Below are 20,538 nucleotides of genomic sequence, written 5' to 3' on the forward strand. Positions count from 1 at the left end.
CTTTAAGAGTCTTAAGATAGTTAACCTATTAACTATAACGTCGAATTAACACTATAATTCGAAGACTAACTCTTCCTACTATAGGTCGTTCTTTCTAGAGAGCAGATTAATAAGATATTTACGCATTAGTGGCGTGATCTTATGTAGCGCTCCTATACGCTTAATAGCTAAGGAAGGCTTCTAAACCTGCCTAAAGAGATCTATATTCTTCTATATACGATAGAGCGTGCTATAAGGCGTATAGGGCACGACTTTTAAGACAGTGTTAACGTCGTAGTTGTCGTAAAACATGGCCTATATAAGATCCTTCTTATAGTCGTTTAGAGGCATGTCGCGAGCTTAGAATTAGCCTTAGAACGATACCTATTATATAGGTTAATACTGCTAGAAATCTAGCATTAACTAATAAGTAACTACTTTAAGCTATACCGCTTAAATTCGGAGTGATAAGAGCTATATAACGTGCTAAATTCGATGTATAATGGTCAATTAGCTAGAATTGAGAGCTTAGAGCTATTAAGTTCGAAGACGGGGGTGGCAAATTCTCACGACTTCTGCACCAGAGAATAAGTCACGATTTCGACACGCGAGTCATGTCTGTGCTCAACTTTAAGTATTCGCTGCCGCTCTATCATGGACTATCTGGATCTGCGGGTGTCTTTGCAGCAATGAGATTGAGTAGCTGTGCCGCTCACGAGCGACAACACATTTGCGGTCTGTGTTCGTCGATGATCATTCGATGCGGAAGGAAGTAGTTGATTTTATCTCGTACGAATAGGTCTCGATGGTTATCTGCAGCTGATACAAAAGCCGGACACAATCAACCCTGAGAGCGCGATTTTGCGCCTTACGATTCAAGGTTGTGCGCTCGTGCTTGTAGCTTTCTACTTGTCTGCGAGTGGGATGGCAAGCACTCTGAGGGCTGCGAGAAGTGCTACACCAGATCCGCAAGCGAGTATGCTTGACCGACAGAGCACTCAATCCATAAACCAGGTAGATGGTGCCATTCTTTCGCTTGGCCTTATCATGCACCGTATCTGAGTCGATTCATTTCGAGATGTTGTTGTTCAAGCTGATATGGCGACAGCTGTTCGAAAGTCATGCTCCATACGGCTTGTGCCTCACGATTCACTGTATTTCGTACAGAGTTCTTGCCTGTGGGAAAACATGTCAGAACGAGTATCTTGCTGAGTGTGGCCAAACTTACCCAGATGTTGCATCATGACCGGATATTGCGCATAGCGTGTGAGCCCTTGATCGCGCGCTATATCGTTCAAGACAATATCCAGCTGGCCACTGCCACGCTCTTCGAGTATGTCCAGGATGAACTCTGCTGTACTCCTGGGGAATATGAGGCCTTGTGTGCAGCATCCAAATGGTTCTGCGCGTACGCCTGGTCGAGGCGGAAGCATGGAAGCTTTGCCTGCTTGATAGAAGAGAATGATGAATGCCGGTAGGATGACAAGACACACGACTGCAAGCGTCCAGTTGTCCATACATCGATAGAGGACAGGATAGCAGTTTCTGAGGATAAGGACTAGAGCAATTAACGGAATGGCCATGGCGATCGTGATGACAAACTCGTGATTTCCTCCTATTTCTCTAGATGCCCATGCAGTCGAACGTTCCTGGTTGAATAGCCTGAGAAACAGCCAGTTCTGAGGGTTGGATGCCAGTTTCTTGCGAAGGTTGGAAAGATTGTTGAGGGTGTATGAGAGCCAGCCATCAGCGAAAATGACATCGTCCTCGAATATTGCAATGTATGGGGATTCCGTCGTGTTTAAACAATGTTGAAGGCTGTAGATGTAATCAAAGACGCCCTTGTGCGCGTAGTTGTGAGAAGTCTCCCATTCGTGTAACAGCGTGTGATCTTCTTGAGCCAGATTGTATGTGAAGGCTTCGTCTACTAAATCGTGAAGTCGAGGATTGTGCCAGCTGGGATGATCTTCTGGGTTTGTATGGGCGAACAACACTCCAATGTTGACGTCTGCTCTTTCCTGTGGCGTTAGGCCTTGTAGGGCACTAGCGACAGCTAACTATGGTTGTGTCAGCTATTTGTCCATGAAAGCATGTCATCGTTATCTCTTCTGCAGGTTACCAGACAAGCCGAAGCAGGTTGCGGATTGGGTACATACATCTAAGGGTTGTTTTTCTGTTCTTTTGATGGACATGAATACAGCACACAGGCTGGGAGACTCTGATGCTTTGGTGGCATTCGCAGAAGCTTCTTCGAAAAAGGTCGTTGACTGCTCCTCTCTGTACGCACTGTACTGTCGAGTGAAAGCTCGTTCCTCATCGAAAAATGCACTGCCCGGATCCCGGTAGAAATGAGTCTTGCAGTACACAAATGCCATCAGCCATGCAACGATACCTATTGTCAAAGCACGTGCAGCACTGTCATTCATCAACATCTTTTCGCGACGATCGGTGATGCGAGAATGGGAAATGCGGGATTTGGGGGCCCAGAACGAGATATAGATGCCTATAAGAAGACCTTGCTCCAAAGCTGAACTTTTCTAGGAGCTCCCAAGCCGCAGACTACGTATTCTGTGGGCCAAAGTTTGGACAGTGTATGATCAGTGACAGCCTCTTGAACAGTTGGGGCGAAGGATCGCCTAGAGCTGTGTTTACTGCACTTCGGCCGAGAGGTTCTTCCCATAACTCGGCACCCGCGGCTCCCAGGCTCGAGCTTGGATTCCACAACCTGGACGAGAAACACATTCTTATGATAAGGACCACACATCACAACTGATACAACTACACATCTCTAGAAGACATTTGAACGCCGTCTGGAACTTGGTCGTTTATCGAATTACACTGTCCTCGATACATGTTCAAGATCAAGTGCGTCGATGATTGGTCAAAGTTCCGAGCTTTCGGAGATCTATAGATAGAGTGGAGGATCATTTCGACCAAATGGCAGCATGGATTAAGCTCATGCTGGCTGCCAGATGCAGCTAGAGGCTGCAAGCTACGGGCGCTATCCGAAAGGCTTAAATAAGCGACCGCGAATCACACTTTAGCGCAGCGTTTGTCCACGAAAGCATCTGAACACCCAAACTCAATGGCATCCTGCAAATTATTGGTCTCCGCCAAGGCTCTGATTACGCACGCCTGTGATCCAACGGGCTTTCTGGTCGGAAGAAAAATGCCCGAGCATCCTGTCTTTGAGCTATGCATAGGTGCGACACCTAAGACTGCGAACTCAAAAGAATGCTGATGCCTGGACGCCATTTGCGGTTGGTCTCAACCGAATGCATGACCGCTCTTCATCGTTGACGAAATTGATAGCAAAGGAATTGGAAAGGCCCTACGTCGCCCGGAGGGAACGAGGTTACTGTTAGCATCGGCCCAGCTGCAACCATGTCCACTATTCGAAGAAAACTGAGCATTGAAGCCGTGGACCAATATCTTGCGACTGTGTTATATTGAGCATTAATGATACGGGCTCAGCATATGGCGAGATGGAATAGCTATACGACGTCTCAGTCAACTGGCAGCCGATATTGTTGTTCCCATCACGGTTTGGATTGAACTGGCTTTTTTCACACGGACTGTAGGCTCATGTGTCATCTCTCCGACACTCAATGTCTGATACTACAGCTACACGATCAAGCTAAATCTGTTCTGACAGAAGTCCAGCTTAGAGTCGTCTTTGGCACAATCTATGGATGGTCTCCAGTGAGCAGAACCCGCGTTGCCGCCGAAGATGATAATCAGTCGCACTCTGGAACTCCAGCTAGCTGCTCAGATCGAAGTATCTCTACCGCTGGCCCTCCAAATGGTTCCTTTTGCCAACTCTTCATGCTCTGCACGCAATCGTGCTGCATCATTTGCCTCAAACCAGAAAGCCCAAGTGCTTTTCGTATTGATTTCGAGATTATCGCGACTCGACACCAGTCCAATATGTTGAACCACTTGAGGTGACAGCGCGTATCTCTCAAGTCTCAACGCGTCCGCATACTCTTCGATCATGCTATCAGTCTGTCCGGCTTTTCGTTGCGTTAGGTATGATATCAGACTGGGAACTCGACTTCGCGGGAACACGAGCGCCTGTGTGCAGCAGCCGTATCTGTCCATTCTTGTCACTCCTGAGAGTGGATGTATGCTGTACTTGCCAATCATGAAGTACAGGACCGTGCAAGCGGGTACCGTCACTAACGATGATACGATAATTGCGGGAACCGTAAGGACTCTACGAGTCGGCTTACACATACGCCGCACGGTTGTCAAACAAGCTGCAGCTGCAGATGCAAACAGCAGAATCGTGAACCAAAAGTATCGATACCAAAAATCTTGATCCTTGTCCCATCCAAGCGAGGTTTCGGTGTAGAACAGGCGAAGGTATAACCACGAGTCTGACAGATTGCGGAGTCGTGCCAGACCTTGGACGGTTTTCGCAAGCCAACCATCCGCGAAGACAAGGTCATCTTCGAAAATTGCGATAAAGGGGGCCGTAGTATGGTTCAGGCATTGTTCGAGGACGTAGGTATAATCACTGTTCGAAAACATTAGCGAACAGCGAGCTGAGGTCTATTTATCCGGATCCACCTACAACACCCCCTTTTCATAGAAGTTTTGAGCATCCTCCAGTGCTTCAAGATGAGCCAAGGTCTGACTCGACACGTTGTATGTCTCGACGTGATCAAGCCGTCCGAGCCACTGTCGACCGTAGTCTGGATGGTCTTGCGGATTTGTGTCGGCAAAGAGAAGTCTGACATGAACCGCGCTGCGTTCTTCTCGACTCAAGCCAACAAGCATACTGCTAACAGTAGTATTGACGTATTGCACATTACTACGCCTGACTGTGGCGATGCCTGCACAGATGACGGGATTTAACGATGTGGTATATGTCGGAGACGACGAATTGCCAAGAAAGTCCATTCCTTCCTGCTCACGTACACTGCTATAGCCTTGGTCGTAGACGGTTGAGCTATCGAAAAAGGCAGAATGAGGATCTCTCCAGTACCTTCTCTTGCAGTACACGAGACTGAGCAGCCATATTGTAGTGGTGAAGAGGAGAACGCGGCCAGATGGTGTTTCGGTCATGGCGCTGTAGAGCCATTTCCTGTTGAATCCAGGTGAGCCACGAGGCATGAGCATGATCCCAACTTGCTGGTGTCCGAAGAGAAGTTAGCTTTGAAGCACTTTGACATGATCTCGTCAGCGACCACAAAAGAACATATAAAGCTCATCAGCACTAGGACACGCCGAGCGTTAGAACGACATCAAAATTAGCTTCTTCCAATGCAGGCACCGTGCGAGGGCCGGGATCGCTCGAATAGGTAATCCGACGTCAGACCCATCATGAGCGTTACCACTCATGATCGGGCTAGAAGAATACCCAAGGAAGAACAAGCTCGCCTACTGTTTATAAATCCTCGGCGCTCAACCTTGCTTGCCTTTACAGGTCAGTTCGCGAACGACCCCAAGACCGCACGGATACTACGTCGACCATCACTGCTCGTGCACCTTTGACCCTTTTGGTCATCACAGTCTGGTTAGAGTGACAGTATACTGTTGCCTGATTTCCTCTTGGCTGCTGCCTAGTTACGAAAGAGCACGAGTGACCGTTGAATACATCTCGAAGAGACATACGCGGACTCTAATTATAGAACCGAGTCTTTCTTCCTTTTTGCAAACCTGGTTCGTAGGCGGCAAGCACAATATGACATGCTTGGCGTTATCCACATTATCAGGCACCAGGACTGACTAATGAGGCAGACCGAAAGTCTGGTCAGTCATCGTGATGAGCGTTTCGTCGCCGAGTGCAATCGCGATGATTCTTATTGAACCAGCCTCAATGCTACCGCCGTTGCTCATCTCGAACCGTCGGATGTACGAAACATTAGCAACGCCTCGTGAAGGAGATATAAAGGTGGTTGCCTTTCTGCTTCTCGAATGAAGAATAAAAGTACGCTGCTCCTCAATTCCCCTTGACAACAGACTCGCTCAGCGTTTTTCATTTCTCAGTCCAAATCGATCGCTATGACTCCAGCTCACGATGGGGGGCTCTCGAAGCCAGTGGTTCTGAGAGTGATCCAGGTATGTATCTTTTTCTACTCTTCCATCGCGATACTTGTGTCTAATCTCGGTCACAGCTCTTCTTCGCCTTCGCCTGCTTCGCATTCTCGATTCTGAGCTCCGTCTGTGTCCGCGGCCCAAGTGCCTTGATAATCGCGATCTTCGGCTCTGCTATCGCCATGATCGATGCCAGTTTCGGTTGGCACGCAATCACGAGCCGGACCGCCAATAAGAGAAACACAATTCTCGCATTGGATTATGCCGGTCTTCTAGGGTTGGTCGCTGCCACGGTATGTCTGAAGACGTTCGGCTCCGTCATTGTAGCACTACTGACGACGATATATAAAGATTACCTTTATCTGTGGCTTCGCTATCGGTAACGACAAGGCGGTTGTCGTGTTTGAAGCCCCAGGTACCGCTGCTGGTCTAGTGAGCATGATTGTGCTCATGTGGCAGATCACATGGCTTGCTCCTGCCACCACGAAACAGAAGGATGGACTCGTCAGGTACACCAAGAGACAAGGCAGGATGCAGGATGGCGAGCTTGAGCAACTTTGATGGGGTATGAGAGAACTCTGCTGATCTCGTTCATGCGTATCGGACCCGCGATTGGTATAGAGGTACTCCAAACTGTGCCTTACTTTTCGTGTAGTTCAATTAGTTCTAGAGTATGGATTCTTCTTGAAATTCATTATCTGAAGTGTAGCTGCTTTAGCCATTAAGTCAACCAGTGACTAGTTCCATCGAAGTTTACTAACACGCTTTGCATTTTAGTTTACTTTCGCCCAAGGATTTGTCGGCAATCATAGAGCGAGAACAGTCCTAAATCCGTCTCTCAGGATACTGATAGGTCTCGTATCTGACGGATGGATCACTCTAGCTGGCCTACTCTCTAAGTGTCTGGGATCTTCCAGATATGGGATATCAGGCTTCAGAAATGGTTCGTGAGATCCTCGGACAATCGAGCAAAGGCTTCTCAATGCTTGTGAGTATACCAAAAAACTATTCTCATAGACCACAAGACATGATTTTCATCTAGTGTTTGCTTTGTTTAGTACGCCTAGGCAATGAGCTTACGATAAAAGACGCGGGGTCCTAAATCATCGTATGAGCCGAAGACACTGCACTCATGAAAGCCATGCCTTTCATAGAATTGGCGAGCCCGAGTCAAGGTCCTCCCTGTCTCTAACTTGAGAACCAATCAGCCTCGGTCTTGCGCCTCTTGGCCCAAAGCTTGCAACAGATACTCGCCGACATACCGGCCCTAATAGTTCTAACCACGTACATCAGGCACCACGAACATCCTCTTGATCTCAGCAATATCCATACATGTCGGCTCAGTAGCATCCACCAAGTGGCGCAGCCCAGCACATGCGACTGCATCGGATCCAAGATATACAACCAGAAATACAGCGATATCTGCTGCGGTTGGTATGACTCCACATTCATCGGTACCGGTCGGATCAATCTCCTCTTGCTGGGCTGCGCGTAGCCTCGAAGCGTCTGTGTGATCCCAGTCCACTGCTTTGACGCTAAGGATCATCCTGGATCTATGCGGATGACACAGCTCAATGGGCAGGTGCAACGTGTATGCCGTAGAAGCCACACTTTTCTATCTGTTCTGTGGTCAGCGGAAGTGTCTGCTAAGATCAATCCAATCGTACCAGACTTGGAGTTTCTGGGAAGACTTGCTGCAGATCAAGATCCTGACGTTTTCGAGATTAATATGTGCTTTCGACTTTGTTCTAAGAGGTTGTCGTCAAATGTCTGGAGCAAGCATTGGTGACTCATCATGGCTTTTGAAGCAGCCGCACTTGGCACGGACCCCCTGATGGACTACCATCCCATGGACGATAAAGCATATCATGATGGAACAAGACAGCATGACGAGACGAGCGCCGAAACGCAGAAGAATGGCCAACCCCGTGACATCAAACGGCTCTCGAAAGTTTAGTGCTGCATGGCTCCAAAACCCCTCGCAAAGCAGGGGACCGTTTTACATCACGTTTTATAAAATCGTTATACACGAGAACTATACCCAGAGGCAATAAAGTCTGGCCCCTTCTGTAAAATCACATGTATATGGAGCGGAGCGACTTGAGCCTCTGCTGCGTTTCCTTTTTTTCACCTCGAATCTTCAATCGTCGCGTTCCAACATTCTTCGCGCTTCTCTCCAGACAGTATTTTGTGCAAGAAATGTCGCCAGTCATGGATACCATAGCGCATACCGCGTCTCTGACGTCTCTTCTATTTGCCGGTGCACTCGCTCAGGACTGGCATTTTGTCGCATTCACGACACCAGATGGACAAGAGTTCATCTCTCAATCTGGGAACATGATCGTTCCCGCGATCCACGAAGCGGCCACAAACTATCTCTGGCCAGGACTGCAGACGACGGACAACTCAGGCGTGTACCAAAATGTGCTTGACGGTAGATCGGGAGGTTGGTGGTTTGGCAGTGGATGGTGTTGTTCTAACCCGAGTAAGTGCAATTCATACCTCCTGGTAATTTGGCCAATCTGAATTTAACTCATCGTACAGGTCTTCAATGGGGAGGTGGCTTTGGTGCTGTCGAAGGTGACATCTTGTTCTTCAACAACACCCGCGACCTGAACAGGACCGAATGGGTCAGCGTAATAGACAAGAATTGTGGTGAGGTGACCGCGACAAACTCCTTCCCGATCGCCGACAAAACGATGAACGATGCCACATTCGCAGCTGAACTCTATGGAGCCTGGGATTTTGGTCCAGTCATCTTTGGAGACGTCATCCTAGTAAGTCGTTAGTGTCTCTGGATGGGGCGTCAAACTGATCGCGATTCAGATTGCTACCGGCAGCGACACAGCATTCTGCACAGAGTATCCTTGGAATTACAATGGTGCGACAAATGTCAGCATTACTGGTGTCCAGTCGACTGTGCAAGCGGACACTGTTGTCTGTAACATCGAGAGCATCACTCTTTGGGGGCCAGTCACATAACCTTTTCCCGTTGGTTGCCTCCATTGGACACGAGTAGGTATTTGAAAAGAATCCTTTGACACTTGTGGCAGCTTGCTTGTACGACACTGTGCCTTCCCGAACTTGGGTCCCTGCGACTAGTGCGTCCTTCTATGGGGTATTCTATTGCCAATGGCCTCCTTGTTTTGTCGTAAAAGGTTCCGAATTCGAAGCACTGATTAAGGATGGTTGACATCAATTGAGAAGGAGCGCCACTCGAACGAGTCGAGCCGCTGCAGTACATGTAAGCGGAGAGTCTTACAAGGGCATCGGCAGAGTTTACTCACGCTTGGGACAGACCACGGATGAAGCGAGGTGTCGTCCCAGCCCTTGGGTCAGTGGATTCAGAATCTGGGAACAAGACGGACCTAGTAACATCTCGTCGTGCTTTTAATGCAGGGATGCTTAGACTGACGTGAGTCACATGTCGGTTACGTGGTAAGTATGGTGAGGTAAGTTGCCTCGAGCATTCCTGAATTAATGTATCTAGCTCGAGGCTACATAAGTCAATTCGAGTCCACGATCGAAAGCGAGGGTAACCGAGAGGTGCCGAGCGACACGATGACCAGCCATTCATCCGTTGCGGCGTACCTATGAATGAACAACAACACCCCCCTGTGTGTTCCACTCTACCTGCTTCCAGACATGCCAATGACACTATCATCCTTGCATGATGGCTTTGTAAACTGGTGCAAACAAAGCACATTTGCCGTCTACCGCGCTCTGAGGCAAAACAGTAACGCCGCTTCCATGAACATTCCCGACATCGCCCAGCACGCCAAGGTCCCAGTCTTCTTGCAGTACAGATCCATCACCACTGTTAAGTTGACCATCCAGTCGACCATTGTAGACCACTCCCGCTGTACCACTTCCTACAGCATTCCATCCAGGTCCGTTGATTGGATTCTTGGCGAACGTCGCCCAGGCGCCACGCATGAAACGACTGAGTGCGTACTCTTGAGTCGTAGTATTGACGGTGGGGTATGTGGAGAAAACGATGGAGATCTCTGATGAATGATACACGCCTAGATTTGGGTATCTTTGGGTGTTGTCGAAAGAAGCATTGACATAATATCGCCAGGTAGGGATGCCTCCTGCAGCTGATGCATTTGCCCAAAGTGCCTGAGGCTATGAGAAGGTATGAGCGTTGCGCGGCTTGCAATCTAACAAGACTGACTTACACATTGAAAGCTGTAGTCGGTATAGATTTGCGATATCACCTCGTAAGGGAGGTCCAATCCATCTACGCCGAGCGGATATGCCTCTTTGATCGCAGCAACTAGCGATGGCGAAGATCCGAAGTTAGTATTGAACCAGGTGGTGATGTTGTTCTGGCCAACTTGAAAGGCTCTGTCATTGGTGAGCAAAATCACGTGTCTAGCATGAAACGAAAGCAGCTTACCTACCTTCCTGTGCATTGGTCCCACCTAGAACAGGAATGTTGGCGACCTCACCTAGAGCCCGGCGCCGAAGAGGATCTGAAACGAGTGTCACATTATCAGCGATAGGCTGGAATTGGAGTTCGTTGATCTCAATGATGCGCTTTATGTTAGTCGCGTTTGCAGCTCGAACACAGCTCAAGTTACTTTTGAATTTTCCAGGACAGCCAAGCTCAACAGTCAGATTGTACCATGCTGGAAGACTACTAGCTGGGGAACTTGGTTTGAAAGTAACCTGGCCGCTTCCAAGAATAGCACCTCGGAAAGGAGGCGTCGAGTTCTTGGAGAAACTGGTAAGAAGAGCATCGACTGAGGTAGCACCAGCAGACTCTCCAAAGATTGTGACTTTGGAAGGATCGCTTCCGAAAGCGTGGATGTTGCGTTGTACCCACTGTAAAGCAAAACGCTGATCCAAGAAACCAAGGTTGTGTCCAGTAAGAGGCAGTTCTGGAGAGCTTGGAAATCCAATGACGTTGGTACGATAGTTCGTTGTTACAACCACAACATCTTCATTTCCAGCAAGATGACTCCCGTCATAACTCGGTTGTCCGGCGCCGCCAAATTCCAGGCCACCACCATATAGCCAGAACATGACAGCACGACCGCCAAGCTCGCTAGATTGCGCAGCTGGACTGTAGATATTCAAGTACAAGCAGTCTTCCGATTCCGGTGGCGGGGGTTGGTTGAAAATCAATTCGGTAAATTGCTGAGCGGCCAATGGATCTGCCAGTGATTAGTCGCAGTCTAAACAGCCACTACTGTCCATCATACATGTGAATTCTTGGATGCATGCTGGTTTCCAAGCTGTAGCGTTGATGACGGACTTTTGTGTGACTGGTTGAGGTGGTGAGAACCTCTCCGGGGGCGATTGAGCGAATGGTATGCCTAAAAACTGGTTCACAGTTGCACTGGCAGCGGGAAGGCTTGTCGTTGTGCCTATCACTAATCCGTTCTCTATACATGCTGTCGGACCCGCATGAGCTCTGGCGAGACCACTAAATGATGTGCAGAGCACGAGAAAGTAAAACATGACTTTTTGGTTGAGAAGGTTGTGTTCAAGAGAATTACCAGCAGCATAGGTAGTCTTTCGCCATTAATTTGACGGCCTACAGCAAGCACGACTCGATGACCAGCTCCTATCCCGATCCTTATCTTACACGGTTCTTCAGGCCTTGTCGATGCTGATGTATCAATCGATGGTGTCTTGGAAAAGCATAAATTTGACTACATGTGCGTGTCAGAATCAGGTTACCCCGGCACGCCAATTTCGCAGACCGAGCATTCTGTCAACGATGGAGCGGATCTAACACGCAAATTATGCCTGCAAGTATAGGCTTTGGGCACTTCAACGACAACAGAACTCTCGCAGGACTACGTCGGCATAGGTCTCACGAGCTGGCGTTGGGATCAGCCAATGCAGTGACTGCTCGTTCAATTTCCGAGATGAAGACCTCACATCTCTTATCTCCTGGTGGCAGCAGCTGCGTTCCAAATGCCAGCGCCGTCCCATTCCCCCGATCGATCGACCAGAAACAGTTTGTCAATCCGCCCCAACTGATCGTTCCCTTCTTCCTTCTTCCAACATCATCCTCCATGAACAGCAAGCCGCCTAACCCCCAATTGAACGGGATATCCGGGCAGATCTCACCAGCGGCAGAGTCGCCAGTGGGCGATTGCAAGGTATTCCAGACCTCGTCAGCAGCGGCGCCGTGCAGCTGGGGAGTGAATATATCGTTCACGAGAGCGGGCGGCAAGATCTTGCCGTCGTTACGAAGGAGGCTGAGCTGGAAGGTCAGGTAATCTGGCATGCTGGAATAGATGCCTTGTCCGCCAAAGCAAGCCACATTGCCCTCGTTGATGTAGGGGATTGTGAACGGCACCAACTTCCCGTCCGGACCGCGCGCGGAGATTTGCGGCATGCGCTTGTCCAGATCCGGCTGCTTCTCCGGGAAGAAAGTCATCGAGGTGATACCCAGTGGCTTCCAGATATTCTCGCTCATGAACTCTTCCAGCGAAGTTTTGGCTAGTCGTTCCACAAGTAGGCCGGCCCAGTCGATATCTGTGCCGTAGCCCCAGCTCTCACCCGGCTCGAAAACGAGCGGCGCCCCGTAGCGCGAGACGACGTCTGGATCGTGGCTGATAGCCCTTCCACGCTCGGTCTCATGTCTCTGGAGCAAGGGGTTGAACAAGCCATAGACTGCACCAGACGTGTGGGTTACTAAGTGTCTTTTGGAGAATCATTAGCCTCGAACCGTGTGCTCTTTTGATTGTGCGAATAGCGTCTCGGACTGTGTTTTCCGCGTCAAGACATACCTAAGCGTAATGACATTCTTCCTCTCCACAAGGACAGGCTTCTCGCCCTCGTAACCCTTCAAGATTTGCTGCCCCGCTAACTCGGGCAAGTGCTCGGCCACATCGTCATCAAGCCCGATTAGGCCTTGCGCGACAGCCTGCAGCGCGGCGACCGTGGTGACGAATTTGCTCTGCGAAGCCAGGAGGAAGACGGCATCTTCATCGACCTCCTGTGCATGGGGACCAGAGCTGTTGTGGCCGACAGCAGCGTGAAAGTTGAACTTGTCTGGTTAACCGTCTTGTTAGCATGCATCTGTTTAGCCCCTCTCTGTCGAGAGAGCTTACACACAGTGAACTAGCCGTCGGCACTGGCGGTGCATACAACAGCCTGCGCCACATCACCCCTCTTCACAGCCTCCTTGAGCTTGAGCAGTAAATCGGACATTTTGTTGATGCATGGGAAGAGTCCGGGTGCAGGCAGACACAATTCGACTCTATGGTGCCGTATGAAGGACAGGGAAGGAATGGCAAAGGTGAAAAAGGCGAGCTTCTTATATCGAGGTCCCATAGCCTGCTAGATGCCGTTGGCGACCTGGGAGATCGATTGTCGGACTGTCCCTGGAAACTCCACGGAGGTACCCAAGATGTGGGAGTCTGTTCGGGGAGTTGAAGTACGAGTGCGGGGCTTGACACCGAGCGCCCGATGACAAGTTCGACCGTCGGAGTGTCCGTGGAGGTCTCCATGGAGCCACTTGAGGTGCGAGGCTTCGTCGGAGGAATGGAGTCCGTGTACGAGGCATGACGCCGTCGGTCCGACATCCGGGCGGCGCCTAACGTGAGTAATGTCGGGGTCGCGGATCAGTCCTTACGGTTAATACATCGAAGAGTCAATCGACCGTCGGACTCTTCGTGGCAACTTCATGAAAGCATGAATCGGCTGCCGAGATGTCCACGCTTCGTGATCGAAGTCATGCTATGAGCCGAGGCGATGACGACGAATCATCAGCTTGTGAAAGGTCCATCCTGCTTGTTTATGGTCCAAGTATAAGACCTGATGTCAGTCGCACTGCGAGGAATGCCCACCTTTCTCCACAAGTTTTGCATTACAAGATGGTGAGATTTCACGACGGAACCACGAACGAGTTACCAACCACTCACGTCTACATCACTACCCATAACGACGAAGATGGAAAGCCAGTGTTCGATGACCGCCCCGAGGAGGTCGTACTGAAGCGGATAGCTGGTGCAGGAGTCAATGTCTTGTACAGTACAAACACATTCCCCGTCGATCTCAAAGACAACAAAGACATCAAGGACCACAAGAATCAGTCCACGCCATTCCCCATCAAACTGCCCAACGGCTCAGTCGCTCGACTGATCGATTACGCTCCTGGTGTCGAATCACCCATGCACCGCACCAACAGCCTAGACTATGGAGTCGTTCTCGAGGGCGAGATCACCCTGATTCTAGGCGATCATGAGACTGGACCCCGCCGAGTCATGAAGCGTGGAGACGTCAGTGTGCAGCGCGCCACAGATCATGCATGGAAGAACAATAGCTCGACTGAATGGGCAAGAATACTCTACATCCTGCTAGACGCAACCTCCGAAGATGGGAAGGATGAGGACTATGGGGGCATTGACATGCAGTGAGGCATATTACATTACGTGTATCATATCTGGAGACATGCAGCCTGAAAAAGCTGCTGGGCTATTATGTACTTGCAAAGCATTTCAAACAGTCTTAACTCTCGCTCGGACTTCCCAGATTGTATCGACGTACATATTCACCGAGACCTAAAATCCCGAGTTTCTTCATAACGATCGTTACGTGCATCGAGAACCGTTCGCACGCGTGGCCACCGCAAGAAGGACTAGCAACTGAACGCCCACGGAGGACTATGTTCTCACCAGGTTGTCGGGTGTTGCCCAAATGTGTCGGTCCTCGGACGGCCGAGAGTGTCGGTCTTCGAGTTACCGGAGGTCCGCTCATGTGTTTGACGATATCCTCGGTATTAGAGAGTTGACCCGCACGCTCACACTAATGATGTGACATCCAAGCTTTGGTGCTACGCTACAAGAACCTGGCAGGATTCGGAAAAGCTGGATTGTCCTTTTCTTCTTGTTTGTCCCAGGTCGCTCTTGAATTCCCGTAGCGACAGACTTGCATCCATTAATCCGTCTCGGCTCGTGTCCTCCCATTCTCTGCTCCCGATCCTCCGTTATATACTTTGTGTAGCTATCTCTTGGAAGCCAAGGTCTCACTGAATCTCATCGTCATGGCTCCTCCAACAATCACACTGGAGGAGCACTACCTCTCCAAGACCCTTCGCAAGCGGATGGCCGACTCGAGACAGCAGGATCCTTACAAATTGCTTCCTGCGTCTTTGATCGATACACCCAGCTCCCTAGGTGCAGATCGTGTCGCTGACCTTGATGCCAGCCAGGTCGCCCTGCAAATCCTCTCGCACAGCCCAATCGAGGCTTCCGCAGAGCAGTGTCGTGCAGAAAACGCTGAACTGGCACAGGCCATCAAGGGTCAACCCCGGTATGCGGCATTCGCTCTACTGTCCATGGCTTCTCCAGCCGCAGCAGCTGAAGAGCTCGAAAGATGCGTCAAAGAGCACAACTTTGTTGGCGCGCTCATCAATAATCATTGCGGTGGCACTTTCTACGACAGCGAATCTTTTCGACCTGTCTTTGCAAAGGCTGATGAACTGGACGTGCCAATTTACATCCATCCGACCTTCGCAGCCGACGAATGGATGCCACATTATAGCGGCGACTATGGCGAGAAAGCCGCGCAGATAATGAGCTCGACAGCATGGGGTTGGCACTCCGAGACCGGACTGTATGTTCTTCGTCTCTGGGCCTCTGGTCTCTTTGATGCATTCCCAAAACTCAAGATCATCATTGGTCATATGGGGGAGATGCTCTCCTTTCAGCTCGATCGCATCATTTCTGCATCTTCATTCTGGAGAGTGGAGAACAAGCGTGGGCTTGAGCAAGTGTGGAAGGAGAACTTCTGGGTCACCACTTCTGGAATGTTTACTCTGGCACCATTCAGCTGTCTGCTCAAGATGTGTGCTAAAGATCGCATACTGTACTTGGTCGACTATCCTTTTAGTGGCAATGACACAGGGTTGAAGTTCATTGAGGAGATTGAAGCAAGTGGAATGATGGACAAGGAAGAGCTAGAGATGTTCTGCTACAAGAATGCCGAGAAGGTGCTTAAGATCAAGTTACCGCAGTAACAGATCAACAGGACCGAGTTCTTGGTGCGCAGTATGGTACCCATCTAAACCTCAGACTTGTACCTTGTAAAAGCTTCCAACTACACCCGTACGCGACGTTCGCTTGCTAATGGGAGTCACTGTGATCATGCCTGTTTGTTGCATTGTACTCGTTTAAACCCAAGTCGTAATGCCAAAGTACTATGTACGTGCAGCAGCAGATCATGAAAGAGCTATCTGCGTACGTCAAGTCTGTTCGGGCAGCTCTAGAAGGTGTGCGCGCAGACGAGGACGCGAGACCGGACAACCACATGGACCCCAGCAGACCTAGATGCACTGACAAAAGAGTGTGGGAGAGGAAATGCATGACAAGGATATGGCTGCGCTTGAACGTCAGCGCGATGAAGGTCTAATTGATATGTTTAAGGCCAAAAGTCATTAACGGTTTATGGAGCTAGGGTCGTACAAGCAGCTAGCGTAATCTTAGTATTTGTGCTGTAACCACAAGTTCGAATGTGGGGAGCGGATCCTAGACCCTTTTTTCAGTAGGTAAAAGCTTAGCTTAAGATAAGTAATCTTTAGTGCTATTAAAGGTAACATCTTATTCTTTAATAACACTTGAAATCTGAAGACTAAATAGGTCAATATGATAGATAAGAACTATAGTAAAGTGATTATACAATGAATGCATCAACGTGATGACTTCCGTCCAGGAGCCGGGCATAGATGGTGAACCCGCCATCGATCTCCCAAGTAATTAGTCTAGTGTCCAAGCCGAAGCTAAGGCTCGCTGAAAGAGGTGTACGGAGCCAACAGAGGCCCGGACGCGCTGAGAGAGAGCATTGCGAGATGTCGCTCCGATGCTACTCCGTCAGATCCAGCCAGGCCATGGCCACGAATGGCGCAATTCAAGCAAACTATCTTGCTTTGTACACACTCATCGGACCTGGTGACTACGTCACCTGTCAGTACCTACCTATCAGCAGCTCTTTGGGATTCCAGAATCCTCCGGAGTCAAAGTCGACCTTTGGCGCTCGAAGCCAGATGAGAAATGGAGACTTGATCTGGTAGAGCTCCGGTCGTTGATTAAGTCAAACGCAAAACTTATAATCACCAAGTGAGTGGCTTTAATCCTTATGTCAGCCCCAGCTTACTGACACTCGGACAGCCACCCTCAGAACCCCACTGATGCGGTCCAGTCTAGCCAAATATTGCAGGGTCTCGTCGACATCGCTCATGAGCATGATATTATGATTTGCAGTGATGGAGTGTACCGCCCTTTGTTTCACTCGATTGGAGAAGCACCGCCGTCGATCGTCACGCTCGGATATGAGGAGATTGTCGATCTACTGGGTGAATTTGTAGGAAAGCACGCGTGGGCTTGCCAATAGACTCGTCCTCAGGGTGGTACTACCGGATTTATCAAGTTCATTAGCAAGGATGGTTGACCAATCGATGACATGAGCTTGTGCAAAGTCCTACGAAAGAAGACTGGAGTCTTGCTCGTGCCTGGAAGTTCTTGTTTCAAAGAGGGTGTGGACTTCAGGGGCTATGTCCACATAGGACATTTCCAGGAGTCAGTCTCGCACCCTGCGCTGAGAAGTGACCAGAGGACAAATATCGTTGCCGCTGAGTCCTGCGCGATATGATTGACGGACGGTATCTTCCTGATCGCAAATTTGACTATTGGATGGTCTCTGGGCAGCATTGGTTTAGACAAAGGAGCGTCGCACCTATAAGTGTCTCATGTGAGCACGTCAACTCGATCCCGCGATCTGTTCCTCTTGTAACCTCTGGTACAAGCAGATCATGCGGACACGAGAGAGCGAGGATCTGTGACTTAGGTGAAACGATGTTGTTGTGGTGGCCGTCTTCTTGTACTCATGTTGTCGCGACAGGAGATTGACAGCTTTCCAAAACTCAGTATTAGGGGCACGAGTCCCAAAGAGTAATCACAGAAGTCGTCGATCTGAACTCTAGACGGACGTTGGGTCAGGTCAAGTACTGGATGCTTCTACTCAGGGCTAACAGAACTGCGCATGCCAGGAACACTACAAGATGGAGAATCATCTGTTCAGACTATGCATGAACAAAGCTTTCAAATCCTCACGCTGGGATATCCGCAACATCTGTAACAGTTGTCTCGCACTAGCTAGATAAGAGCTATTTGAGTCTGTAGTTCCATTGCAGATGTCATTGGTGCAAAGAGCTATGGCAGTAGCTACGCGGTCAATGTTGACCAAACTCTGGGCCGTAAGAGCCCGACGAAGAGAGGATCTGGCGATATCAGTGTATGTAAGAGTGATCCTTTGCATAGATAGGTCGGGGGGTCAAGCGTGGACAATGGCTAGACGACGCGGCGAGATGAGCGAAAAGCAAACAAGGTGAGCGTAGAGCCGTCGAGACCAGCTGAGAGGTGAATGTCGTAGGAGCTAGAGGAGAAAACAGAATTACGGTCTGGGTACCAAAATGATGTATGGAATTAAATAAAGCTGCATATCATAACTCAAGAAAGCAAAAGTTGTACGGATATTGTGACTAACTAGAATATGAAGATCTGATCAGTCATCTTGCTCACGTTACCTGGTTCGGGGAATCCAAGCGATGTCAATCCTTTCTTGATTGCATTCACCATGGGTGGGGGGCCACAAATCAGAATCTTTGTGTCATCAGCCACAGGAGGCATATGTTTCTTCAGGACGTTGGCGTCGACATAGCCTTTTCCACCTCTCCACTCGTCCGAGGGATGATCAAGCATAAAGTGGACTTTGAACTGTCCATTCGATTGGGCGGCAAAAGTCTCCAGCTTTTCGCGCATCATAATGTCGGCCTCGGATCGATTGGCGTAGACCAAGCTGACTTCGGTGTCATCGGTCTTATCTTCGCAGATGGCTCGGATCAGTTGGTATAGAGGTGTGATGCCAGTGCCTCCGCCGACCATGCCGAGGCGTTTGCTCATGCCCTTTCGGTAGCGCATGGAACCCTTGGGACCTCGAATCTCCACATGATCTCCGACCTGAATACCACTGAGGTACTTGCTCAATTGACCGTCGGGATAGAGCCTTATCATGAGCTCCAGACGACCCAGGTCACGGTTGTTAGAGATGGGCGTGTAACTACGAGTGACGGTGTGGTCATCTACCTCGCCACGAATGGCGACGTGTTGGCCGATGGGTAGACCCAACACAGACGTCGAGGTCGGCAATGCAAATACGAACTTCCAGATGCCGTTTGATAGTTCGATCTTCTTGCTCAACTTGAACTTGCGGTACTCGGCCGGTGCAATAGCGCCGACGGGGTGGTGCGACGAAACAACCATGTGCGAGGCTGCACGATGGGCAGGGAGATGGAAGGGGTCTTTTTCCATCTTTGTGAGCTTTTGCAGATAACGCATACCGGCGATGGCGATGATCGTAGAAGTGCCTGCGGCGAGCAGGAAACCTTGGGCGAAGCCAGCATTTCCAAGTTTGATGTTCTTGACCCGGTCGAGAGTCCCCAGACGTTCGATGGTGATGGCCGCCTTGTGCAGTGCACCGGTTCGACCAGCTGCCCACGCCGCACCAGCTGTACCCAGGGCGAATACGACCAGCTCGGCGTATTTCTTGAGAGAAGAGGGTTCGGAAGTAACTTTCGCCACCTCCTGCGCCGGACCACGCCTGACTATCTGGACAGTCGATGCCGAGGAAGGGGTCTTGCCGCCGGCCTCTGCGCTCGAGGCACCTTCGAGGGATCCCACCAAGTACTGATGCATGATCTCGCGCGCGTCTTCGGAGTGGCCTACATCTTCGTAGGCGCTCGTTGCATCTTGACCGCCGACCTCGAACAGCGCATCTGGACCACCGGGATGGTCCCGAGCATAGTCAGTAATGTTGTAGACTGTGCGTTGTCATGTAAGCTCATGATTGGCCTCAGAGGAACCGGAATTGGATACCTTTGCCATGGATTACTATCCACAGGTCCTTCTTTGTGTTGTGCTTGGCCACGTCTTTCAGAGTCAGGACTTGCACCTCTGCCTCTGTCTTCCAACCGGCTTTGAGTTCTTTCTTCGTGTCGGCCATTTTGCTGATGCGTGTCGTACTTTGGCTGCAGGTAAACTATCAAGGAACCTCTGTGATGGCACAGAAAAGCATTCCCTGAGCGCGCTTTTGATATTGACCATGATATGTGCTTACAGCCTCGGCAGAATTAGACTTTGGTCAGCGCTGCAAGGAAACGCCGACATCCCCGGCCGTTGACGTAGTAGGTTCCTCAGAATCCTCCCAAGCACTCTCGTTTTTTCGATGTTGAGTTAGCGTATCTGTTGCTGCATCAAAAGCAATCTCGACGGTTTCTTTACATCCTGACCAATCTAGCATCGCCCGTTGACTCGTCTTTATTGCCTCAAACAAGATGATCGTGGCGCGGAGCATAACTCGCATTCGGAGCGATCGGAGCGATCGGAACGAGAGATGTATTCACTTTGTACCACGTCGCTTTGGCTATCAATTCGCGCAACCCGACTGGACTGGACTGGACCGGAGCACTCTTCACCGAACCGCCGACCACTAGAGGAT

General features: G+C 50.0%; 10 protein-coding genes across 10 annotated transcripts; 4 read left to right on the top strand and 6 right to left on the bottom strand.

Moving 5' to 3' along the window:
• Positions 1–1,024: 1,024 nt before the first annotated feature.
• M436DRAFT_77137 (uncharacterized protein) lies at positions 1,025–2,721 on the bottom strand (the record flags this gene model as incomplete). Its single annotated transcript, XM_013566816.1, has 4 exons — positions 1,025–1,155; positions 1,208–2,036; positions 2,136–2,371; positions 2,718–2,721. 4 exons carry the CDS (start codon positions 2,719–2,721, stop codon positions 1,025–1,027), a joined length of 1,200 nt encoding a protein of 399 aa, XP_013422270.1.
• Positions 2,722–3,747: 1,026 nt separating this feature from the next.
• M436DRAFT_68450 (uncharacterized protein) lies at positions 3,748–5,103 on the bottom strand (the record flags this gene model as incomplete). The annotated part of the gene is made up of 2 exons (XM_013566817.1): positions 3,748–4,498; positions 4,556–5,103. The coding sequence occupies 2 exons, from the start codon at positions 5,101–5,103 to the stop codon at positions 3,748–3,750; spliced, it is 1,299 nt and encodes a 432-aa protein (XP_013422271.1).
• An 885-nt stretch (positions 5,104–5,988) lies between these two features.
• On the top strand, positions 5,989–6,582 carry M436DRAFT_68451 (uncharacterized protein; the record flags this gene model as incomplete). The annotated part of the gene is made up of 3 exons (XM_013566818.1): positions 5,989–6,045; positions 6,102–6,314; positions 6,373–6,582. 3 exons carry the CDS (start codon positions 5,989–5,991, stop codon positions 6,580–6,582), a joined length of 480 nt encoding a protein of 159 aa, XP_013422272.1.
• Positions 6,583–7,297: 715 nt separating this feature from the next.
• On the bottom strand, positions 7,298–7,567 carry M436DRAFT_59190 (uncharacterized protein; the record flags this gene model as incomplete). The annotated part of the gene is made up of 1 exon (XM_013566814.1): positions 7,298–7,567. The coding sequence occupies one exon, from the start codon at positions 7,565–7,567 to the stop codon at positions 7,298–7,300; it is 270 nt and encodes an 89-aa protein (XP_013422268.1).
• Positions 7,568–8,232: 665 nt separating this feature from the next.
• M436DRAFT_77139 (uncharacterized protein) lies at positions 8,233–9,003 on the top strand (the record flags this gene model as incomplete). Its single annotated transcript, XM_013566819.1, has 3 exons — positions 8,233–8,506; positions 8,566–8,798; positions 8,848–9,003. 3 exons carry the CDS (start codon positions 8,233–8,235, stop codon positions 9,001–9,003), a joined length of 663 nt encoding a protein of 220 aa, XP_013422273.1.
• A 678-nt stretch (positions 9,004–9,681) lies between these two features.
• On the bottom strand, positions 9,682–11,490 carry M436DRAFT_59156 (alpha/beta-hydrolase; the record flags this gene model as incomplete). The annotated part of the gene is made up of 4 exons (XM_013566810.1): positions 9,682–10,149; positions 10,203–10,371; positions 10,424–11,183; positions 11,232–11,490. The coding sequence occupies 4 exons, from the start codon at positions 11,488–11,490 to the stop codon at positions 9,682–9,684; spliced, it is 1,656 nt and encodes a 551-aa protein (XP_013422264.1).
• Positions 11,491–11,848: 358 nt separating this feature from the next.
• M436DRAFT_77141 (beta-lactamase/transpeptidase-like protein) lies at positions 11,849–13,197 on the bottom strand (the record flags this gene model as incomplete). Its single annotated transcript, XM_013566820.1, has 3 exons — positions 11,849–12,686; positions 12,774–13,033; positions 13,135–13,197. The coding sequence occupies 3 exons, from the start codon at positions 13,195–13,197 to the stop codon at positions 11,849–11,851; spliced, it is 1,161 nt and encodes a 386-aa protein (XP_013422274.1).
• Positions 13,198–13,862: 665 nt separating this feature from the next.
• On the top strand, positions 13,863–14,405 carry M436DRAFT_59191 (uncharacterized protein; the record flags this gene model as incomplete). Its single annotated transcript, XM_013566815.1, has 1 exon — positions 13,863–14,405. One exon carries the CDS (start codon positions 13,863–13,865, stop codon positions 14,403–14,405), a length of 543 nt encoding a protein of 180 aa, XP_013422269.1.
• A 626-nt stretch (positions 14,406–15,031) lies between these two features.
• On the top strand, positions 15,032–16,006 carry M436DRAFT_59155 (putative 2-amino-3-carboxymuconate-6-semialdehyde decarboxylase; the record flags this gene model as incomplete). The annotated part of the gene is made up of 1 exon (XM_013566809.1): positions 15,032–16,006. The coding sequence occupies one exon, from the start codon at positions 15,032–15,034 to the stop codon at positions 16,004–16,006; it is 975 nt and encodes a 324-aa protein (XP_013422263.1).
• A 2,521-nt stretch (positions 16,007–18,527) lies between these two features.
• On the bottom strand, positions 18,528–20,043 carry M436DRAFT_77144 (uncharacterized protein; the record flags this gene model as incomplete). Its single annotated transcript, XM_013566821.1, has 2 exons — positions 18,528–19,861; positions 19,917–20,043. The coding sequence occupies 2 exons, from the start codon at positions 20,041–20,043 to the stop codon at positions 18,528–18,530; spliced, it is 1,461 nt and encodes a 486-aa protein (XP_013422275.1).
• Positions 20,044–20,538: the final 495 nt, after the last annotated feature.

Source organism: Aureobasidium namibiae, assembly GCF_000721765.1.
Source record: "Aureobasidium namibiae CBS 147.97 unplaced genomic scaffold scaffold_39, whole genome shotgun sequence".
NCBI classification, from domain to species: domain Eukaryota; kingdom Fungi; phylum Ascomycota; class Dothideomycetes; order Dothideales; family Saccotheciaceae; genus Aureobasidium; species Aureobasidium namibiae.